The sequence below is a fragment of the Ruditapes philippinarum genome, unplaced genomic scaffold, assembly GCF_026571515.1.
Source record: "Ruditapes philippinarum isolate M1 unplaced genomic scaffold, ASM2657151v2 ctg3139_1_1_1_1, whole genome shotgun sequence".
NCBI classification, from domain to species: Eukaryota; Metazoa; Mollusca; class Bivalvia; order Venerida; family Veneridae; genus Ruditapes; species Ruditapes philippinarum.
In genome coordinates, this window is record NW_026863344.1 from 75,325 (window position 1) to 99,432 (window position 24,108).

General features: G+C 33.5%; 1 protein-coding gene across 1 annotated transcript in view; it reads left to right on the forward strand.

The window, feature by feature from the left end:
- Positions 1-24,108, forward strand: part of LOC132721893 (ankyrin repeat domain-containing protein 50-like) — a 48,696-nt gene that overhangs the window by 17,050 nt on the left and 7,538 nt on the right. The window contains exon 3 of the mRNA XM_060706271.1: positions 1,312-5,124. Coding sequence (XP_060562254.1) covers positions 2,644-5,124 — 2,481 coding nt within the window. The 5' untranslated portion in view covers positions 1,312-2,643. The remainder of the gene's footprint in view (positions 1-1,311; positions 5,125-24,108) is intronic.

Consider the following 24,108-nt stretch of genomic DNA (forward strand, 5'->3'; position numbering starts at 1 on the left):
GGCATACATGGTAGTACTGTGTTGACTACAGGCATACATGGTAGTACTGTGTTGACTACAGGCATACATGTTAGTACTGTGTTGACTACAGGCATATATGTTAGTACTGTGTTGACTACAGGCATACATGGTAGTACTGTGTTGACTATAGGCATACATGGTAGTACTGTGTTAACTATAAGCATACATGGTAGTACTGTGTTGACTTAAGGCATACATTGGTAGTACTGTGTTGACTATAGGCATACATGGTAGTACTGTGTTGACTATAAGCATACATGGTAGTACTGTGTTGACTATAGGCATACATGTAGTACATGTGTTGACTTAAGGCATACATGGTAGTACTGTGTTGACTATAAGCATACATGTAGTACTGTGTTTGACTTCAGGCATACATGGTAGTACTGTGTTGACTATAAGCATACATGGTAGTACTGTGTTGACTATAGGCATACATGGTAGTACTGTGTTGACTACAGGCATACATGGTAGTACTGTGTTGACTTCAAGCATACATGGTTAGTACTGTGTTTTGACTACAGGCAGACAAGGTAGTACTGTATTGACAACATGCACACATGGTAATAATGTGTTGACTACATGCATACATGGTAGTACTGTGTTGACTATAGGCATACATTGTAGTATTGTGTTGACTACAGGCATACATGGTAGTACTGTGTTGACTATAGGCATACATGGTAGTACTGTGTTGATTTTAGGCATACATGGTAGTACTGTGTTGACTACAGACATACATGGTAGTACTGTGTTGATTTTAGGCATACATGGAAGTACTGTGTTGACTACAGGCATACATGGTAGTACTGTGTTGACTATAGGCATACATGGTAGTACTGTGTTGACTATAGGCATACATGGTAGTACTGTGTTGACTTAAGGCATACATGGTAGTACTGTGTTGACTATAAGCATACATGGTAGTACTGTGTTGACTTCAGGCATACATGGTAGTACTGTGTTAATTACAGGTAATATATTGTAATACTTTATTGACTACAGGCATACATGGTAGTACTGTGTTGACTACAGGCATACATGATATTACTGTGTTGACTACAGACATACAATTAGTAATACTGTGTTGACTACAGGCATACATGGTAGTCTTGTGTTTACATTGAACATATATGACTGTAGTTCTAGTGTGTTCACAATTGTTTAAATTTTAGTAGTGCATGTAAAATTATGTTTATACCTAAATATACTCAATTACTGATTTACTCATGCTGCTATAATTTCCTTTTTAATGTCTTCCTCTAAAATTTTCTTATTATGTATTTTCAGAAATTGTTACATGATTGTAACCAGTGGCAACAGAACACAATAAAAAAGAAAAAGGGGAATTAAAAACAGAAGTCTGTGTATTGATCCGACTGGGAGAAAATTAATCTTAAAGAAAGAAAAAACAGCAATGCCAAAAAACTTGGATGTCTTCCAAATGCAGAATTGGAGTATGTTACACTGAGGCATGAAAAAAACAACAAAGGAATTAATGTGATTTAAATGTGAAGCATCATTGTTTAGGATTTAAAATTTTTGTCAGATGCCAAGAGGTTTCTTCAAGTATCTTTGTAAGAGGAATCAAGAGAAATTGTGGGAGATTTGTATATCCTTTAGGGTGAAATGATATATTTTGTGACATTTAAAGAAATGTCTTAATAAGAGAGTGTAGGAGATATATCACTTACCAGGCGGGCTCAGATGTGATATCGCTTGAAATAACGAGCATTTTATGAAAAACCAATCATTTGTAGGGAATGGATTATATTAAAACCAAGTCACAGGAACCAAGTTTATGAGAGAATATAAAGGACCGTAGAATTGGAAACAGTGTCATTGATTGTTGAAATGAGCCGTAAAATGTTTTAAAAATTGGATTCTGAAATAACAAAGTTCATTTTTTCATCATGATAAATTGGCATTGAATTAGGAAAGTAAGATTTGTAACTGTCTTAAGTGAGAAGCCTTGATTGTGATAATGTTGAGGTATTAAAGCTTTGTTTGACATTTTAATTATAAAAGTTTTCACTCGATCAACAGCGTGTGAGAAGGTCGGGAGGAAAACGGAAGGAAAAGGGAGAAATTCGAGATTTTATTGGAGGATAATTATATGTTTGAGGAAAGATTACGTCTATTTTCGGTATAGCTAATATTTTTCTGCTGCAGTGAGCTATGTGTGGTATTGATGTATTGGTCGAGACCAGTTGGGAGCTTGCTTAGTCACTCCATCTCCATTCATTCGGTTTAATGAAGTACGTTTGAACATATCGATTAAAACCAGTAACATACTAAAATACATCTTTGGCTCAATTATTTAAGAAGTTTGGTATATCGAGTTTATAAGTGCATCGTTATCACAGGCTGGTAACATTCAATTATTTATGCAAGGGGATTATCTGTGTTTTTATTGATTGGAGCTTTATTTCGTGAGATCAATAGGTCTGAGGAGTTTTTTTGTAATGAATGGCGTAAAAAATTATGAGAATGATAGACAAGAATTGTTCAGTGAATTTATTTCAGATGAAATATAGCTGTCAGTTTAGAATGAGGAGAAAATTAGTTTTCATAATCTCGTAAATTACTCTTGAGAAAACAGGGGAGAAATAATTGGGAAAAATGACTCAGTGTCTATTGAAAGAGAAGCGTTTTTACTGTAGAGAATGGGCCTTCAGCAAAGTTAACCACTGTCTGGAAAATAGGCCAACGGCTAAAACATGTGGGGCCCTTATAATGGGCGGTCCCGGATGCGGCAAGACGGCTCTCTGCTGTGAACTTGTCTGGCCGACAGCAGACGGGAAGCAGATTCTCTTAAACAGACGACTCTTGGCATATCACTTCTGCCAAGCACATGATGTTGAGACATTGTCTATGACAGCTTTTATAAAGAACTTAGTTAAACAATTGATCTGCTCAGATTTAATAGCTGGATACTCAGATCTTGTGAAAGCTCCAGATGTTCAAAAGTTGCTGAATTCTAGCGAGTGCGAGACAAGCTGTGATGAGGTATTTAAACGTGCAATAGTTAATCCTTTGTCCACAATAGAACCCCCAGAGAAAACTTTATTCATTTTGGTGGACTCCATTGATGAATCTTACTTACATTCTGTAAATGAACGAGAAGAAGGGAGTAAGACAATAGCTGAAATGATAGCCAAACACCACTCATTAATTCCAAAATGGCTACTTTTAGTATGCTCCTCACGTAAACAGAACAAAGCTATAACTCGGATGTTTACTGGTTTCCGTAAAATAAGTCTTGATGATCTACGGAAGTCACACGTAGTTCGCGATGTCCAACAATATATTTTGAGTCGTCTTGACCGAGAGGAAGAGCTCCGACAACATTTAAGTCGTGAAACTGCTGAAATGTTGAATCAATTACATATTAAGAGTAATGGATGTTTTTTGTACCTGGAAAAAGTATTAGACGGAGTTGGTGAAAATTTTATTATGTTGCGTGAAATAAGAGAAATTCCTGGAACTCTGAATGGTCTTTATTTATGGCTATGTCAGAGATTGTTTATAAGAAAACAGTTCTCAAAAGTTCAAGCAATTCTTGAGGTGATTTTAGCATCACGAAAACCACTAACTGATTTAGAATTATATGGCTGTGCTCAAATTAAAAACACATTGCTCTCCAAGGAGGAATTTGAAAAACACTTAAAATTACTTTCCAAAATTTTAATTACAAGTGCAGATGGCTGTAGAATATTATTTCACCATAGTTTCGCAGAATGGTTATTAGACGTTAAGCATTGCACGCAGAAGTATCTGTGTAATGCATCAGAAGGCCACGGGATGTTGTGTCTTTACGCCACATTACACGCGTCACGGCTTACGCCAGCTGAAGTTCAGGATTTTGCATCTCACCTTGTGAGAAGTAGTTTCCACTCAACAATAGATCATAACCACTTAGTACAGTGGTTGTTAATTTCTGGAGCAGACGTGGAAAAATGTTTAAATGCTGGAATACCGAAAGAACAGAAAGTTTTAAAGTTATTATTGGACGCTGGAGCAGAAATGCCATGTGAGGAAGAAAGTGATGCTGCCAGTATGAAAGAGAGTCTTACAATAGAGTCTCAAATAGAATCTCCGAAACTAAGTGACCGCGAAATAGACGAAAGAATAGATCATGTTGATGCAAATGGACGTACATTATTACACACTTCTTCATATCAGGGTAACTTACATTTAGTGCAATTATTGTTATTGAAAGGTGCGAACATTGAAGCTTTGGATAAATCGCGGCAGACACCTTTAAATTTAGCGGCAAAACAGGGTTTCGCTGAGGTCGTTTCTGCCTTAGTTGAAGTCGGTGCTAATGTTGACAATGCTGATGAAGATGGTTGGACAGCTCTTAGGTCAGCAGCATGGGGCGGACATACAGAAGTAGTGTCTGTTCTCCTGTCTGCTGGAGCATCTGTAGACAATGCTGACATTGATCAAAGGACAGCACTACGTGCAGCAGCATGGGGTGGCCATGAAGAAATTGTTGTAAAATTGTTAGAAAGTAATGCTGACGTAAACAAAGCTGATAATGAAGGAAGGACTGCTTTAATAGCAGCAGCTTATATGGGTCATACAGAAATTGTGGAACATTTACTGGATTATAAAGCAAATATTGACCACGAAGATTGTGATGGAAGAACGGCTCTCTCTGTTGCTGCATTGTGTATTCCAGCAAGCAAAGGGCATGAAAATGTTGTCAGTTTGCTTCTAGAGCGTGGGGCAGAAGTCAACCATCAAGATAAAGATGGAATGACCCCACTTCTTGTGGCAGCCTATGAGGGGCATCAGGAAGTTTGTGAAATGCTTTTAGAATGGGATGCAGACGTTGATCACTGTGACAAGAACGGAAGAACGCCGTTACTGGCTGCTGCTTCAATGGGACATGAGAAAATTGTCACCCAGCTTTTGTTCTGGGGTTCTGCTGTGGATACAATAGATTCTGAGGGTAGAACTGTACTGAGTATTGCGTCTGCTCAGGGAAATTTGGCAATTGTCCAACAATTGTTAGATAGAGGCCTTGACGAGATGCACAGGGACAACTCGGGCATGACACCATTACATATGTCAGCATACGAAGGCAACAAAGAGGTAAATACTATTTTCTTGTTTTCATTAACATATCCTATACATTTATATAATTCTAATAATACATGTAAGTATGAAGAAAAATTTGATAGAACTTTTTCTATTTATCTAGCTTGCAATGACAGTATAGCAAAGAATGTTGTTAAAAAAACAGCCCGGCTTGTTTTCAGAATTTATTAAGGAAGATAAGTAAAATTATGTACAAGTCCCAAGTCTTGTTTCATGAGTAACCGAGTAATGTTTTTTTTATCTGTTTATGATTATGGAAAATAAAAAGAACCCTCATAATAATGTCTTAAAATTACATTACATGAATACACAGAATAGTTACATCACTGGGAACACACCAGCTTTTTAGTGCCAGCATTTTGTACCTAAGATTTTCTGTCATCAGCTTTATTGGCAGTGTCTAAACTACGGTATGGCACATTCATGAAGGTTTGCCAAAATCTAATTGCAACAATACAGCTGTAGATTTTTGTATGTTATGTCTGCAGATTTTTGTATTTTCATGTTGTCTGGCTTACAAGTATATTATTCATGAAATATGACGGTCATAAGCTTAAATTCTTAGATTAGCCAATGAAAAAAAACTGTAGCATAGCATAGGGACCTTAACCTACAGAACATGTATATTGTCAAATCTATGAACGAGGCTTGCTAATTTGGTTCCTCTCAGTTTTAAAATAAGTATTATTAAATACTTCAATTTGCAATTAAGAGAGTATAATTGAATGGGTCTTATATAATTATATATATTTAATATATCGGGCATAATCTACAGTACTACCGTGCAATTTCTTTATTATGGATAATGTACATGTGACTGTTCACTGTGACAGAATGGCAAAATGTATCATGTCTAGTAAAATACTGAGCTTAATTAAAGTCGATTCTGTAGAAGTTTGGCAAGTGTGTATGTAATAAGTGCAGATTAGTACTTGGGACAAAATCCAGGGAAATTAGTGGAGAAAAACTAATTATCTGCGAACAGACTTACATTGCTTAATTATTGAATACTACCAGAAATTTCTGCTTTTTGCTTCTTTCTTTGCAAACATATAAAGCATTGTACAGGATTTTTTTCTATCATGGAATTAAATAAACAAGATGTACTAATTTTTTCCCCATACAAATGTTTCAGTATGCTAAATTGATTCTATCAACTGTGTATAAAGAATAAGATGCACTAATAATCTTCCCTTACAAACGTTTTGTTATGCTAAATTGATTCTGTGTATATATATTCTCTTGTCTCTCAGGTGATGGTGTAACTATAACAACAATTTGATTGAACGGAAATTCTCCTAAAATTCCCTCAGATCAATATTTCTGGTATAAAAATCATTGTTCTAGAATGATTCTACCAAATGCTTACATTCTAGGCATCATTCTTGTATTGTATTTCATTATTTATATACAAATTTCTTTTTAATATTAAAATTTAAGAGTTTGCAGTGACCAACTTTCACTGAGACCCATCTTGTTCCATTTCTTTGCCTGCAACATGTAAGAAAAAATACAACATCTATCAAAAATATTCTAGTGAAATTGAAAATGTAGTGAAATTAAAATTGAAAACAATTATCACTGTACTATTAAGAATGATTTTGTTGTTCTACATTTTTCCCTGTTTTGTAAATAAAAATATCAGGAACATTTATACATGTCTGCTTTCACTGGTGCTGATATTTCTACATGACATTTACATAGCGCATGAACATATAATATAAGTTAGATGATCATATCAGTATTACATGTACAGGAAAAATGTACATTTAGTGATGCCCTACAAAAAACTAGCATTCCATCTATTCGCTGTTTAAATATTGATCTAGATAAAAGCATCTAATGACATTCAGACATAAAGTCCAATGTCAGTCTGACATAAAAACGAAAAAAAAAAAAAAAAAAAAAAAAAAAAAAAAACGGAAAAAAGAAAGAAATACATTGATACACATTATAATTCTTTGTTACTTTGTGACACATTGACAGAAACATATATTTACACTCCAGTGTGACAATGTGAAGGAAAACGCCAACACATATTTTCCATTTCAAGTAGCTGAAATGTATGGATTCAGTTTGGTAAATGACACTGCTAATGGTATCTTCAGATCTGTAATTCAAGAGGATATATATCTAAAAATGTTTCACATACAATGTATTCAAGAGGATATATATCTAAAAATGTTTCACATACAATGTACACAAATAACTGATGATAATACAATTTAATTATCATACTAATAAATACTATACACTGATGGAATGTCTGTCACATGATATAAATTGCTTTCGAAACATGTAATGGTATTTTGGTAACATAATATACCTGTACATTTTCTGCCACATGAACTGCTTGTAACTGGTAATGAATAAATAAATACATCTTGACAGGAAGAAAATTGGCATTGTTTACCAGTATGATTGGATATGACTGATCTATATATGTTACTTTGCTGAATACTGACACAATTTCATTACCTAACAGTAACTGTTTATCATAACAAGGTCAACTTAAGACATATAATTGGCTCTCGTTGAGTTTGGCTGGAGAATCAGTGGATTACAATATTGGGTCCAAGATTTCCTACCCATAATAACTGAAACCGTTGATGAATTATAGTTATGAACTGTTCAAAATTATTAATAATTTCTTTATAGTGAATATAGGCCTAAAAATGAGTGACAAAAAGTTTCAGGCTCTAAAAATAACTGAGTGATGTCTTATTGAAAACCGCAGCATCATGAATGTCCTTAAAATAGCACCAACTTAGCATCAAAAAGTCATGCAGATTTTTATCTTGTAGCTTTTTTTTTGTGAAGAAATATTTATACTGAGGCTTTTAAACATTTAGCACTCTAAATGCATTCCTTATCTTCCAAACATCAAGATCTAGATGAACCAGATAACATTTTTCTGTTCCCATGGAATAGAAAATTTTGAATGAAAATTATAATCACGATAATCTTTTAGCTGAATCAGCACTTTCAGAAATTGTATAGGTTTAAAGAGCCCACCAGCTTTGTTTGTTGCTACAAACTGTATTGATTATATTAGACTTTTTTTACTCTGGGGAATGCTCTTGGTGATGATAATTGACTATATAGCCTTCCCTTAAAGGTGGTATAAAGACAGATCAACTTGAACAGTCTGGCAAATTATTGTACTATGAAGCATCGTTTTGACATTAAAACATCATTTTGTAACAGGCAAACTAGGACAGTGCGCAATTCAAAACAGGATTTTATTGTCTAATGCCCCGGTCACATATTCACGGATAATGCCACGGAAGAGCTACGGTCTAATTGTTCACGGATTACTACGGAAATGTGAAAGTTCGTAGTCCGCTACGGTTCCAGTACGGACACACAACGGTATGAGTACGGAGTCCGACGGATTTACCACCAAAAGTCCCCGGAGAGACACGGATTGTTACGGACCGACACGGTTTGATACGGAGCGACACGAATCAGGGACGGACGCACTACGATACACTAACGGTCGCAACGTATAAGCACGGAGTTCAGTACGAATAAGTACGGTCTTGTACGGAGAAGAACGTATTGATACGGAGAAGAACGAATTAGCCACGGATTCTATACGGTCCTAATACATCCGTCCACGAACCTCTTGCTGTGCACCTCATTTTCAAAAGTGCCTCAAAAGAAAAGAACACCTAGAAAACGAATTGCAGTTTAATGATTTTGGCCGGAGAGACTCGGCCTAATCGCCACGTCCGACCCCGAGTCACATCAGGTAACGATTAAAGTGAATTTCTTGAAGGACGCTGGATCCTCAACAAGTTCGACCATGAGAGAGCCTCATACTAAACTTGAAGCGGTCTTCGTAAAAGCCCATCTCTAGTCCACCATCTCGTCTGTCTTCTCTTACCTGATTAGATATGGACTAGTAATCATTAATGAAAAATGTTGATCAATACTGCTTCTCTTTTGATTTAAAGATTTGCTGTTCATCTTACAATTACATTAATTATCGTGATGTTAAAGTTTTAAAAATATGTAAAAAGCTTGATAATTAATCTTATTATCACTCAAGGGCCAGCCTCCGAGGCTTATGAGACACTTCGTTTTATGTACATATTTACTCCAATTTCACGATCCAATGTTTGTAAAATATGTAACATTAAATGTTATTCTATTACTTATGAATTGTAGTACAATATTAATATAAATTTACTTATATGTATGTCATCAAGCAGCTCGACCACTGCCTCCGCATTCTGAGCCATTTCAATATTATAAAGTTGCAGACAGTAAATGGCAATTATCATTTATTAAATGTTTCCGCAAATATGTCTGTTTTTAACAAGAAGGTAGTATTTATACCCTTGAAAAAGTACATGATACTTAATTCATCCGTACTAAACAGTGGTGGACCGTACCATTCCGTACCGTTTCGTGTTGCAACGCAATAGGCCGTATAAGACCGTGCTAATCCTTGCCTCTCCGTAGTACAACGTATTACGATCGTGGCTTTCCGTGACAATGCCGTATTAATCCGTATTAAAACCGTAGCTTATACGTAGGGTAACCGTACAAATACGTAGTTCTCCGTACAAAACCGTGGAAATCCTTGACAAGTTAGTGGACTACGAATCAGTAAGGACTAGTACGGTTTTCGTACGGACCAGTACGTATCAGTACGGATTAATACGGACTAGTAGGGATACGCTACGGTTGACTTTTCCGTAGCAAATTTTTGTGCATGTTCAAAAATTGTCAAGGATCGCTACGGATATACAAGGACTACTACGATTGATTACGGTTACAATACGGAGAGCTACTGACCAGTACGGGTAGCTACGGACGATGCCGGAATTAATCCGTGGCTCTTCCGTGGGCGTATTCCGTGAATATGTGACCGGGGTATTATATCATTAACAAATTGATTATGATGTTAATAATGGTTAACATGCTGTTATTATTTGAAAATGGCATTAAGTTTCCTAACATTCTGCACACATATACTCTATAGACCACATGAAAAGTCCTATCTATTTGACTACAGGCTAGTTGATAAAAGATGTAATTGGAAAACCAGTAGCTGAATTATTAAATTACCCTATGTAGTATCATATGAACATGAGCTAACATATCTTCTTTGACCTTATTCTTTCCAGACTGCAGTGCAATACATATATATAAAGTATTAAAATAATCTTTTACTTGCAGCAACAAACATGTTATATACCCAATAATTTTCAAACCAGACAAATATTCTACAGTCCACCTGTTTCTTATTTCTACCACTTGCTGAGAAGGTTATTCTCAGCTTTCACTTTCTATTAAGTGTTTTTGATGAGCTATAAAACTGTTAGTGTTTTCTGTGTGAAGATATAGGTGAAAAAAAATTCCAGCAATGTTTTGGTTGTTGTTCAGTGGTTTCCTTATTAAATATTTAAGCAGCTTGGAGATGTAAGCTTCCCTGATTTCTTATCTTCCTGAGGCAATTCAATGCTGAGGTCGATATATAGCAGTAGCTGGTGGTAGCAGTTAGACAGTGAGAAATAACTCTATATCTACATTGTATGCATGATACATAAAATATGTTTGTTTGTAAATTGATTATTTTTGGCGCACCAATTTTTACTTGGGGGGGGGGGGGGGGAGACCTTAGTATAATGGTGCCCCTCTGTGCATTATTTCAGGCATGTATGGGTACCTGAGTGGAACCACTGATGTTCTGTAAGCTAGCTGGACTAAGCTTTCTTACAATTGTAAGAATTCAAAACCCCTGTCAAGCTTTGAACACACAGTTGTGAGGGGTAGCTGATTTGAAGTCAAGGACCTTAACCACTTGGCCACGGATGCTTCTGTGTTAATTTGTTATCTTTTATGTTAAAATTGCTAAGGAAGGCATTGAAATACAAACAAAATGTAAAAGGTATAAAATAAGCATCTTTTTAATATGTTGGCTTACCACTTTTCTGGTCTTGTAAAACTTTTCACATAATAGTCCTATGCGTAGTTGGGAAAGCCATCAGACCTTTCATTCATAAATTTACTTTTATAAGTCTCTGATACAAATGTACAGATTTTTTTCTGTCCATAATTTTGGGGTCATGCTTATGGTGTCTTTATGATAAGAAATTATTAAACAGATTTACATTTTCAGACACCTGGTCACTAATAAAGGTATTCAACATTTAGGTATTCTTTGTTATTATGACCGGATTACAGTACACTTTTATACACTTTTCTCAGACAGGCCTGCTGGGTTTTTATTATTAATTTACAACATTGGCCTCAGTGTTTTATGGTCGCCAATGAAATTAAATGTTTGTATCGGAAATGTAATAAGACAGTTATAAGACGCGGCATAAAGTTTAATCAAGTGATAAATTGCGATTTGGTGTATTATATCTTATTTAAAGAGGGCTGAGAAGATATATTTCTTCAAATTTGTCATTCATAACACAGAGGGTGTTGACCTCCATCTTGATAAAACGTCTTTTATGTCCAAATGATTTATGACGCCGTAGCCATAGGGGTCTCGCAACATTTACCATACTTTTAAGGTTAAAAAATTTCACTTTACTGGATAAATGAGTGGTTTTAAAGCACACAAAGTTCGTTTTAAAATTTTTTATTGTAATATATTGACAAAAACCTGGAGATTTTATGGTTATTAAGTTTCATTGAAGAAAGTAATACAGGGTCTTCTTTGTTAAAGAGTACACAATTCACTCTCTTAATTTAAGGTTGAAGTGAGCATCTGAGACATTTATGTTAATATAAGACTTTGTTTTGTGCCATTATTATGAAAACAATTCAGCTTAAAGTAGGGTATTGCACATATTTTTTGTTATGAACTTATGAATTTATTCTTACATTTTATTCTGTAACTCCCATTATGCATTTTCAAGAAAATCAGTGTCAAAACTCTGTCAAGTTGAATTTTCATTTATGTTTTATAGCAAATTGTGATAATCAAAAGCTGTCTGTTTGAGATATGAGTCATGACCACTGCCTTCGTTTTGTTCATTTTGATGGCCTCATTTTCATGACATTGACGCTTTTATCAATGAAAAAATCTTTAATTCAATGTAAAGACTGTTCAAATTTTGAGAGTATTTGTTTAACCATTGAAATAGGATCCATCTGTTGTACTATTGAAATTTTAACATGCACTTTACATTTGAAAATCAAGCTGTGCAAGGCAATGATAAGACTTTTATAATTCTTAAATGCCCATTTAAAAGGATATAATAAAGGATAAAAAAACAAACAAAAAAACAAAAACCAAAAAACATAAACAAAACAAAAGTTAACAGTTTTTGTTTTAGTGTCTGGTTTTCAGACTGTATGGTTTATATCCTTAACCTGTTGAATTTGCAATAATTAATGCATACTCCATAGATCAGCTAACCAGTCTAATCCTAATTATCATAATTAGTGATTACAATAAAAATTTCACCTCAACATTATGTTAAACAAAAGAGCACACATATGTCAGTGTTTGTGGTTTAACTGATTGTTATTCAAATAAAAGGTCAGAGAAGGGATCTATCAATGGATTTGCCCATCTTTGAATTTGGAACAGTCCATTTGAAAATTAAGGGATTTCAATATCAAAATAGGAAAATGTAGCTACCAACAGTATAGAGCCTTAATTGTCAGCAGGCTAGCCTGATTCTATGCTTAATCACTTTTGGTTTAAGCAGGGCTTTCGTTTAATTGATTTAATATTATATTTTTATTGAATGTAGTAAGCACTTAATTTAGACAGATAATTATGTAATATTTATGATAGTTTGCATGTACTCATTATTTAAACTTAAACATACAATAATGAATCCTATTTTAATTTTGAAAATGATCCAGGAACAAGAGAGATATTATGGTATAACAACATTTGTTTATTAATAATAATTAATAAGTTTATGATTTCCTCATTTCTACAATTTTTAAGGAAGCATAGTATATTACAATAAAAGAAAAGAAATACAATGTTTATGATAAATAATTCAGCTTTTAAATTGAATGAATTATAAGTATTTAGTTATAACCCTTGCCTTTATTGTCCAAAATATTTAGACATATACCACAGACTTTAAGCTATGTTTTATAATGCTTTGATCAAATCTGCTATTATAAATTTGCAATTTCTGGCAAATGTAAAACTGAAAAAAAATGACAATGCAAAGTCTTTCAATGGAGCACTATAACTATATGCACCTATAAATCTCTCACTACTCTTAATATTCTCCCCAATCTATAGTTAATTGTCCAATTATCAATGGATGATCACTAACATTGATGGTCATTATGATAATAGAGTGTGATAAGATCAGAGATAGGTCATTTCAGGTCAAAGTAATTATCATGGTAATGATCAGATCAGTACCTCATTCCTGGTGGCATCTATTGTCTGAACAACCATTCTTTTGTTTGTTATTAAAGTGACATGTTCACATAAAATCTACCAAGGTATAGGCCTGGATGAAGAATGTCTTTCAATATTTTGAGAAAGGGACTCATACATGATACATTGAGTATTTAATTATTCGGCTTCAAGTAGTTTAAAAAAGAATTTTTTAGGTATACAATTTTGTTTTTTTTGCTCACTTATATGTGTAGTTGCTCTTCACTCGGAAAATCATTTGTTTGCTCTTTATGCGAATATTCACCTGTTGCTCTTCACTGTAAGAATTATTTGTTGCTCTCAATTCACACCAAGAATCATAAGTTTGTTGTTTAAGAAAGAAATGCCAGAAAGAGTCATTTCTTTGCGTTTCACTCTCTTAAAGTATCATTAAACGGTTTGCTCTTCACTCTTTGAATCATTAGTTTGCTCTTCACACTTAGAATCATTTCTTTGTTCTTCAGTCTTAAAGAATCATTAGAGTTTGCATGGTGTTCACCCTTTAACACATAGAAAAATTTCTTTGCTCTTTACTGTCTTAAAGAATCATTAGAATTTGCTCCTTCCCTCTTTTGAATCACTCTAAGAATTGTTTCTTTGCTATTCAGTCTCTAATAATCATTGTATCATAGTTTGGGGACCTTTCTGTTAAAAATGTGACAGAGTTAAATCATATACATATACATGCACAGTGCGTTAACTGGAGTGCAGGTATTAGTTACCCGCACTCCAGTCTCAGCATGCCTATTCAGATTTGTTCACTTTGTCCAGGGTTTACATTTAAAATGACATTTACTGTGACAACAGAGAAACGGATTGCATGGAAATATCATATTCAGATGCTCGTTCATTGGTTACTTTTTTGTGGGGTTTCATATAAATTTATAGATAGCCTCATGTTTCGATGCTCTTTCTATTACTTTGAATTTGCTCTTCACTCTTTTAGAATGTGAAGTTTGTTAGTTTCTCATTTACTTTTTCACTCTTTAAGAATCTCTTGCTAGTTGCTCTTTTACATATAAGCTTTTCATATAAGTGCAAAGTTGCTTTTCTAAACATATGTATTTTATTTTGGAAAGATGTTTGAAGAATCAGTTTTATTATTCATAATTAATATGTCAAACGGTACAACTCTATTACAATTTCAAGAACAATTATGGAGACAGATGCTAAATTGGAATTTAAGATGTTGCCCAGATGGCATGCATACTGTGCAGTTCTTTTTACAGAATTTAATATAATGTGTCAAGCTCTTTAGGATCGGTCTCTTCACTCCAAAGTCATGCCTGGTAATGGGTCTCTAATTTGTGTTTGAATGGAATTGGATTAAATGGCTTATAATGTGTTTTGATTTTACAAGGCTTCAACTGAAATGCTTGTGAATTACTTGGATTTTCCTAGTCTTTGAAGTTTCCTTATAATTTTGATGAGCTTTATAGCAGTGATTGATTTTAAGGCATGATCAAAGGTCAAGGTCATTGTTTGCAGAATTTTTGGCGATCCATATCGTTGGTGGAAATGCTGTTAAAATCCGTTGTATTGTTAGCCTGTAAATTAAAATATACTTATTCACCCTTGGCAAATTCGGTTGTTTTGGTTAGCACATCATCATTCAGGTTTCAAATGAAAATAAAAACCCAGGGGGTTATTAAAGGTCAAGGTGATCTGATTTGCTAAGCAATATTTGTTTCATAATACACTGGATCAAGACAATTCATATTAAAGAGAAGATAATGCCTTTCATGAAACCATTTTGTTAATATCAAAGTTTTAGAAAAGAATAATTTCATAACACGTTTGTCTCACGGATATAATGGAAATTTCATATATAAATTACTGTGTTTAATCATAATAGAGTTTAGGTTACCCAATAATATTCTAAAATGATATTCGTTTTGTTAATATGATACAGGGAAACACACTGCAATATGTATCAAATATTAATATGAAACTTCATGAATTACCTGTTTTTAAAATTGACTTTAGTGCAGGTCTGTTTAATTTACAATTATCGTTATTAAATTGGTAGTTTGTCATCATAGGGACGGAATAATTTCTTCCAATTATGAGATCTGCAGCATTTAATGGTGGGTTAAATTACCTTTGGTTAAATGAGATATCTAGGCTTTATATAATCACAAGTTATATATTATATGGAAAATATGAATTATATTAATTTCCAGGTAGTTTTTTTACAGAATTTATTTAGTTCGATTGTGTAGGAAGGTATGTAAATAATTTAAGCTCAAGAATCTATTCCCCATGGAACTAATTAGTACTATAGCTGATTATTAGCCAGGTGTAAAGTTTTGTGCTGAAGGAAGAAAGGATATTTACTGCCCCTGACTCAGGGTTTGAACCCATGCGGCTAATTTCTAAATTGGTCTTTAACTGTTGAATATGAAAATTAAAAAAAAAAATGAAATTGAGAATAATGAAAAACATGAAAGAAAATAGATTCACAACATGTAGACCTTATATTCTTGTAAACAAAACTCATAAATTGGAATTAATTCACCAAAAAAAAAAAAATCTTGTGTCTTAATGTTTGTACACCATAAATAAGGATTTGTGTTTCCCAACCAATATACAAACTTGTACATACTGACTAATCTTATGATGTTTGAGAGGCTTTCCTTTCGTCTTACTTTGATTAAACTTCAGGCAGCAGGTGCTTTCTCAGTGTCTAAAAATTGTCTTATTAACTTATAAGTAAGCTGGGGATTTATTCTGCGACCAAATTTCCGACCATCCAAATTTCTGTATGTCTAAGGATGTCTTTGCGTTTTAGATAGTCTTAATTCCGTGAATGTTTTAACAATTAGAGTTTCAGTAATTAGAAATGTATGAAAAGATTATGAAAACTTGCAGACTACTGCATGAAGATATATTCTAGTCTGAAGGGTAAATGAAATGTACCTCCATTAAAATGGAGAAGGATTTGGGAACACTGACAGGAATTAATTGTATTGTCACCAGACTGAATTTGGAAATCCTATATTGCTACTTAATAGTATAGCATGAGCTTGCCTGTCTGGGCCTCTGTTTTTGTACTCTGGTTGCTCAGATTATTCTAGTATTTTAATACTGAAACCCCTTCAGCTAGTAGTGGATTGTCCCAATTCTAAACATAAAGCTGGTTCATTATACAGTTTTAGCAGTTTAAAGGTCAAAAAAGGGGAGCAGTTGCCTATTGGTTATAAGGTGTCTACCTCTCAACCCAGAGATCATGGGTTTGAGCCCTACTCGGGTCATGACCATGTTTCTTCATATGACACCAGTACTGGTTTGTTCCAAGAAGCGGACTCTAAAGTGATTAATATAAGTTGCAAGAACTTGTTTCGCAATCGTGCTTAAATAAATATGTTTAAACTTAAAAGGTCAAAAACCAGTTCAGTTATATGCAACTTAAATTTTCATAAACATAAAATTTGTAATACAAAATCCATGAAGCATACACAACTTAATGGCCATGAAATTAAAGGTTTGAAGACAGCCCTGCTGAATTAAACATCAGAAATGTTTGTAAAATGTTTCATTAAATCAGAGATTATGTAAATCCATTGATTCTTCACATATAAATCAACAGGGAATAGTTAGTATTTGTTCATATTTTTGTTATTGATTAATTCAGATTGAACTTTTTTTTCTCTTGATTTGTTCAGAGCTATGGACTGAGTCATGTAGTTTAATCGATTAAATTGTAATGAAGTTTTCTCATGCATTTTGCAAAAAGTGTGTTTCATAAGTTATATTTGCTATATATAATATGATATATACTGAATAAATGTGATTGACATTTGAGCCATGTCACGACAAAACCAACATAATGGGTTTGTGACCAGCATGGATCCAGCTTAGCCTGCGCATCCGCTCATTCTTATCAGGATCCATGCTGTTCGCTTACTAACACTATTACAAGTAGAGAAACTGAGAGCGAACAGCATGGATCCTGATTAGACTGCGCGGATGCGCAGGCTGGTCTGGATCCATGCTGGTAGCAAACGCACTATGTTGGCTTTGTCATGACGCGGCTCATTTATCTGAGGGGTTGCCTTTAACAGTATAGGCATCAGAATTGCAGCCAAAGTTTATTCCTGTGTGACTAAATGGGTTTGAATAACTGGAATGTTGATAATGCATCTCTTTAAGCTCCAGCAGGTGAGGTGCTTTTGTAAGTTGTTAGCCAAAATCATCTTTCCTGTTTTGGCCCATATGACCTAATTTGTGTCTAAACAAAACAAAACAAATATTTAGTCCCCCCTGAAAATCTGAGCAGTCTCAGATAAGGCAGTATATTTTTGGCAGTTTGATTTCAAAGTCTTTTAAACCAGTTTCCCCTCATGGCTATGGGAACTTTGAATCCTGTCAGGGGTTTTGATTTCATTTCATGTGAAGACACTATTGTTAGATAGGTAGCGAAATGTTGATGATTATAGATCTTCTCTGGTGCCTGCTTGTACCTAAAATAATGCACTTGAGAGGCCCCTATGCTCTCCTTTCACCAGTAGAGCTTGAAATTTGCCATATTGTCTTTATAGTGCCAGTGTGACATGAATCCAACATAAACAATGAACAGTCCACCTGGTTAGCTTAATAGGGAGAGCATTAAGTAAAATCCAGGGGTCACTGGCTTGATATCCTCTCAGGCGAGGAGATATTTCTCCATCCATGACAATTAATATTGATCAGTCTTTAATTAAATCTAATGGTCATTTGTCTCTGATGAAAAAATAATGTGGAATAAGTAGTCAAATGTTGTGGAATAAATAGTCAAATGTTGTGAAATAAATGTTGTGGAATAAGTTAAGTCAAATGTTGTGGAATAAGTAGTCAAATGTGAAGAAATTGGTAATATCCAGTAAAGCTACAAACCAACAAAGTTTCGGTAACAGTCGATGATACAAAATGAGCAAGGTTACATTTAGTTGGTAGAAAGATATGTTTTGATAACATTTACCAAATAGGCTTAACCATGGTATAACCTTGTTTGTAATGTTTCTTGTCTGGTTTATTGTTTGTTTGAGAGCTTTTCTTTGGCAGAGATAGTTTCTTCAAGTTCAATACTGATTTACTCTGACTTATTTAGATCTGTTTCCAAGATAATCAATACAGTAATCTGTCTTTTATTTCGTGACTTGTCAGATAAGCTGCCACTAGCTTTGATACTGTGGTCAATTCTTGTGGGTTTTTTTCTCATGATTTTGTTGCTTCTTAACCTCGAGGGAGAAAAAAGCAATCAATAAGTTATTGATGATTGTTTTCCATGTTCTTATTAATTATAATCACATGAAGAAATGGGCATTTTTATGCAACCGTTTAGTGAAAAAAGGGATTTAAAGAAAGGGTCATATTTTTCTTTTAAAGGGGCTCCCCCTAGGGTTTTTTTAAAACCTTAAAAACATACATTGAATTTTTTTTAAATGGAAATGGGGCATTTTAAAAGAAAAATTTTCAAAAAAGTTAAGAAATATATTAATAAAAAATTGAAAAAACGTTAGTTTTTTTGCTTTTCTTAGCCCTAAATTTGGGAATTTAAAAGCGTTTAAAATGCTTTTCATTTTGGGTTTTTTTTTACAAATTTTTTAATAATTATTATTTTGGAAAAAAAAAAAGAAGGTTACGTCCGGCCCCCCCAAAACCCCCCATTTCCCCCTTAAAATTTGCACAAAGATTCGTGGTCTAAACCAACATTTAAATGTACATTTATCTGGGAAAAAAAAAATTTTTTTTCCCCTCATGTCAAAAAAAATCAGGGAAATCCCTTTAAACGTCCCCAAAAAGATTTTCACCCTTTCAAAAAAGGTTCAAATTTAATGGGTTTAAGTAAAATATATGGAAGCAGATTTGGAATTAGTTTCAAGCAATTATTCTTTGAAATTACCATTTGAGCACAAGCATAATTGGTTCATGGTTTCATAACTTAAGGAATCTTTAGCATTTGGCTTCAACATTGAATGTTGATTATGTGCAAAAAGTCAGTTTTCCTTCCATAAAAATTTTATTTGAGAGGAACAGAAATTAGATTAGTCTGTTTAGTGTTGCAGAGGATTCTGTTTCAATTTGTTATAATTCAGTTAGATGCGAACTCTCTACGGACTTCATTTGATTTTAAAACTATAAATGTATTATTAAATCCTTCCAGAATATTTCCATTTAAATGTTATTTTGATACTATATACTGGAATAATGGATATAGATAAAAGATCCATTTCTGTTGCATCAAACATATAGAAAAAGATGTTTGTAATCTTTTATATTTCATTTTAACCCTTCAGGAAGTTGTATTTAAGTTCAGCTGTATGTTTGCAATTAGAGCGTCCATTAATATGTACCGGTTATATTATATATATTATGTACATACCACTATATTCATCATAGTAGCAATTAAACAAGTATTCTTGGCATTTACTCTGAGTCTTCAGTAGATGGTTTGTAATATAATGCAGTGTTAATGTTACATCATAAAAAATTCTGCTCAACATGCGTAGAAAACCATAACTGAAATATTAATGCCATGCTGATAATAAAAACAGTTATGTTTGCTCTATTTCCATTATGGATATTGGCCCCCATCAGGTGAGTCATCCCATTTACTATATTGACTAAAAGTTAATAATGATTGGATTGTAATTTATAATGCAGGTGAGAATATAAAGTGAACTGACTCTGTAGTTTTTTTTTAGCTCACCTGAGCTTATGTTGTTATTGGCCTTTGTTCTCTGGCCATTAGAGAGAGCATCAGCTGTAATTTTAAACAAGAATTTGTCTCCTGTACAAAAGTAACATTTATCTGTCCCATTATGATGTCAACAAGGTGACTACCAGGACAGAAAAAAGAACAAAAACCTTTAAAATTGACAGGGTAGATTTGTATTAAACTCAACAGTAATGGTTCTGTACCTGAAAAATGCTTAGGTTGTTCCACACTACTGAAGAAGAATATGCTACTACATTTAAGAAAGCTAGATTGTACAAATGTAAAAAAAATATTAGCTTCAGTTAATTTCTCCTAAAAGTCTATCTCACCCAATGAATAAATTTGTTGAAACCTTAGGAGAGTCTCTTTGGTACACATGGTCCAGTCAGGTGAAAGGCCTACAGTTGAAAATAAGCTTTAACTGACATTTTGAGGACTCCCTGTAGTACCACATAAAAGAATTCTTCAATAAAGAATGACCCTGATTGAATGCACTGGACCTGAGTTGAAATTGTTTCAGTTTTCTAAATTAAGATATTTATGTTTAGGTGGTTGCAATTAGGTGAGCGATTTAAGATTCAAAATCTGGCCAGACTCCATATTTCAGCACTGCCAGTTTGATCAAATTCAAAGGTAACCAATCCATTATACACATAACCTGCTAAATTTATGTAATGGATTTGTCCTGCTTTGAATTAAAAACATTCCATTTTGAAGTATAAGGGATGTCTGAGCTTCAAAATACAAAATTTAACTACCAACAGTAATTTAGAGCCTAAATATCAGACTGCAGGGATATGCAGGCTCAGGTCTCTGGCTCTATACTGATGGCAAAGGCTTGTCACTTGAGGTTGGTAAGAATAGATTTTTTTGTTGGTCCTCTAAATGAATACTGATTTGACTGGCATACAAACAGATGTTAACAAGATAGTATTTATCTGCATGCAATATTTAACTTATTGCAATGTCATCAGCGCAATAACTTGGGTATTAAATCATTTATAAGTGGAGTCAGTTACAGTATTAATTGTTAATTGTTCAGCCTCCCATCACCACCCTAGTGTTCTATGGTATTCAAGTATTTCAACCTTATGTATTCTGATCTCATTTCACATGGCAAATTTTACATATTTAGAGTATTTCTGATAAAGAGATGGCCACTTTAGAAGTGGGTTATGTTTCATTCATTTTGAAACTTTATATAGTATTAATAGTATGCTCCAGTGTCAACCATGTGTGCAAAGATATCAGATTATATAGTAAATAGAGGAGGGACCTGAAAATGAAGGGAAATATGTCATTGTAAAATTGGACTTTTGGTCTATATTAAAATTGTTAGTGATAATTAACATAATATTTATATAAGAATGCATCACTTTAAAGCTCTAGAACTTTCTATTACAACCATCTAGCATGCTAATGCACAACAACTGAATCATTATTAAAAGAAACAATGTTACTGTTGCAGATCAAGATCATTCAGCTTATTTTGACTCTTGAGGTCTGATCTTGGTCTGGCGCTGTTTAAGCTATTCAGTCGCTACAAATTTTGATATTTTACTTAAAAATAATGAATGTTAGAATTTGTCCAGATTGGAAGATGGACAAGTCCATTTAGGAACTTAATGATCATTGTCTTTTATGCTGTCAGCTTAAGGCTTAGTATGACCTCAACCAGCTGATTTAAAGCTCCTGTAAGACAATTTCCTGCAGTGTCAGCACAATTATCTCAGAATTTAAAGATGGAACAAACTCCCATATTCATGCATTCCAAGTACTTCAGTGGACTTATCAAATTTTTTACAAAATATGAAAAAAATAACATGTTTTTATTTGCCAGAATTAATGGTTATATCATCTTTGAGAACAGTTCTGAGATAATTTCTTATTTTTTTTGCAACCCTCATAATGGTAATGCTTTTTATCCTGGATGAAACAGATATCCCATAGGAAACAGTATGGTGTAGGTTTTTTTTTAATGGTATTTCATGTCTTGATAATGCTGCTTTAATATGTTTAACATTTTGCTTTGTCAGCCTAATGGATATACAGTATGTTGTAGTCTTTAGACTTTGGTTTATATCTGGATGGATCATATAGAGAAAAAAATAGAAATCTCATCTGTTTTGAATTAGATTCATTAGGTTTCTGTGAATTTGAATTTAAGTAAATATAAAACAAAGCAAGAAAAAACAATGCCCATACTGTTAACACATGATGTTGCTGAGAATCTTTTTGGAAAAGCCTGCAATGTCTTGAAACTGGCAGACGGTAAGTTACATGCTCATTGGGCATATGATATTACTGTTAGAGAAATACAATGGATTCCCTGCAGAATGTTTTACAAAATAGAGAGCAGATGTGATATTCATTATAAGGTAAGCATTTAATTAACTAGGGTGTGTTGTACAAGTGTTCTTGTGTTCTTGGAATTCCATTTTTGTCTTCATCGTGCAATGCATGCAGCATTTGCAATTTTGTTTGCCCATGTCAAAAATGAAAATTTTCGTCAAAGAAATTAATGTAAAGTTATTGTGCAATTGTAAAGTGGGCTTGTAAAAGTTACTTTATTAACACATGCATGTGACATCTGTTACAATTATTTAAGTTATTTCTTTAACAGCAAAAAATCAAATAACTTTGTATTGTAATGTAGTGCACAACCTTGGCCCACTGTAGTTGCAAAAATGTTTTCTTTTATGTAAAAATGCGTTTGAAATATCCTGTCCTGAATTTTTTCTGTTTCCACAGTGTCTGTTTAACAAACTGCTGTGTATTTTCCCATAAAAATGAAAAAGAGATTTCTAAAAGGTTCCTTATTTAATAGAAAATCGATAATAAAAAGTGCTGTTTATTAATTATCTTATTGAATGATTCTGTTCATTTGTTTGCAAGGGAGTGACCTGTAACCTTTGTGAATCTGAGCAAGATTTAATGACATACATTTGAAGCAATGACCTTAAAGTTTAAATAACATACATTCTGTGTGTGATTTATAAAGTCTCTCATTGATGACCAAGTGGTATAATATTTCTGAAACTTTTTGCTTAATATTTCTTTAAATTTAAACCACTGAGAATTACATTAACTTCGTTTGTGAACTACAAAAAAAATGATCAGGATGACCTTGAACGTGACCTACTGACCTACTTCTTTCATTGTAGAAATTATGACCTTGCCTAAATATGATTCTCAAAGTGATGTTAAGAGCTATCATTATAAGTCTTTAGTTTTGAATTGTGGTAAAAAATATGACCCCCCTGATTTGGACATTCCATCAATATTGAGTTAATTAACAGTGGCTCACTCAACAACTCTCTCACCTGAAATCATGACCACCATTACCAGTGGTTCAAATAGCATGCCAGTAAACCTACCTATTGATTAACAATTAGAATTTTAAGGCGTCTTTGTTTTTTCTGTAATTAGAATTTTAAGGCATCTGTGTTTTTTCTGTCTGTTCAATTAGCATATATACAGTCTCTTATCTTTCAAATAATTCTGGAGCTCTGGACATTTTGTCAGATAATGTACATATTGATTTTAGGAAAATGCCATTTAAACAAACCAATTTGCTGTTCTTGATCATGAAAGATAAAGAATATAAAGACAAGTCCAACGTTAATGTTTTATCTAAATATTGGCATTTAATTTTTTTTCTAGATTGAAAACATTTTCCTCTTTAAGTTTGTCTGCAAGCAAGAGTAGTTTATTAAGTTTGTTGATCATCTAATTTGATCATTATTGTAAGGCTGTCTGGAAATTTTTTTTGATTACCTTAGTTAATTATAAGTCTCTTTTCTTTTGAAATTAAATAATTCAGTTCAAGGTGTCCTTTTAAGTTAGGGATTTTATATGTTAAACCTTCCTTATCAAGTCAAATATTTAGATATTT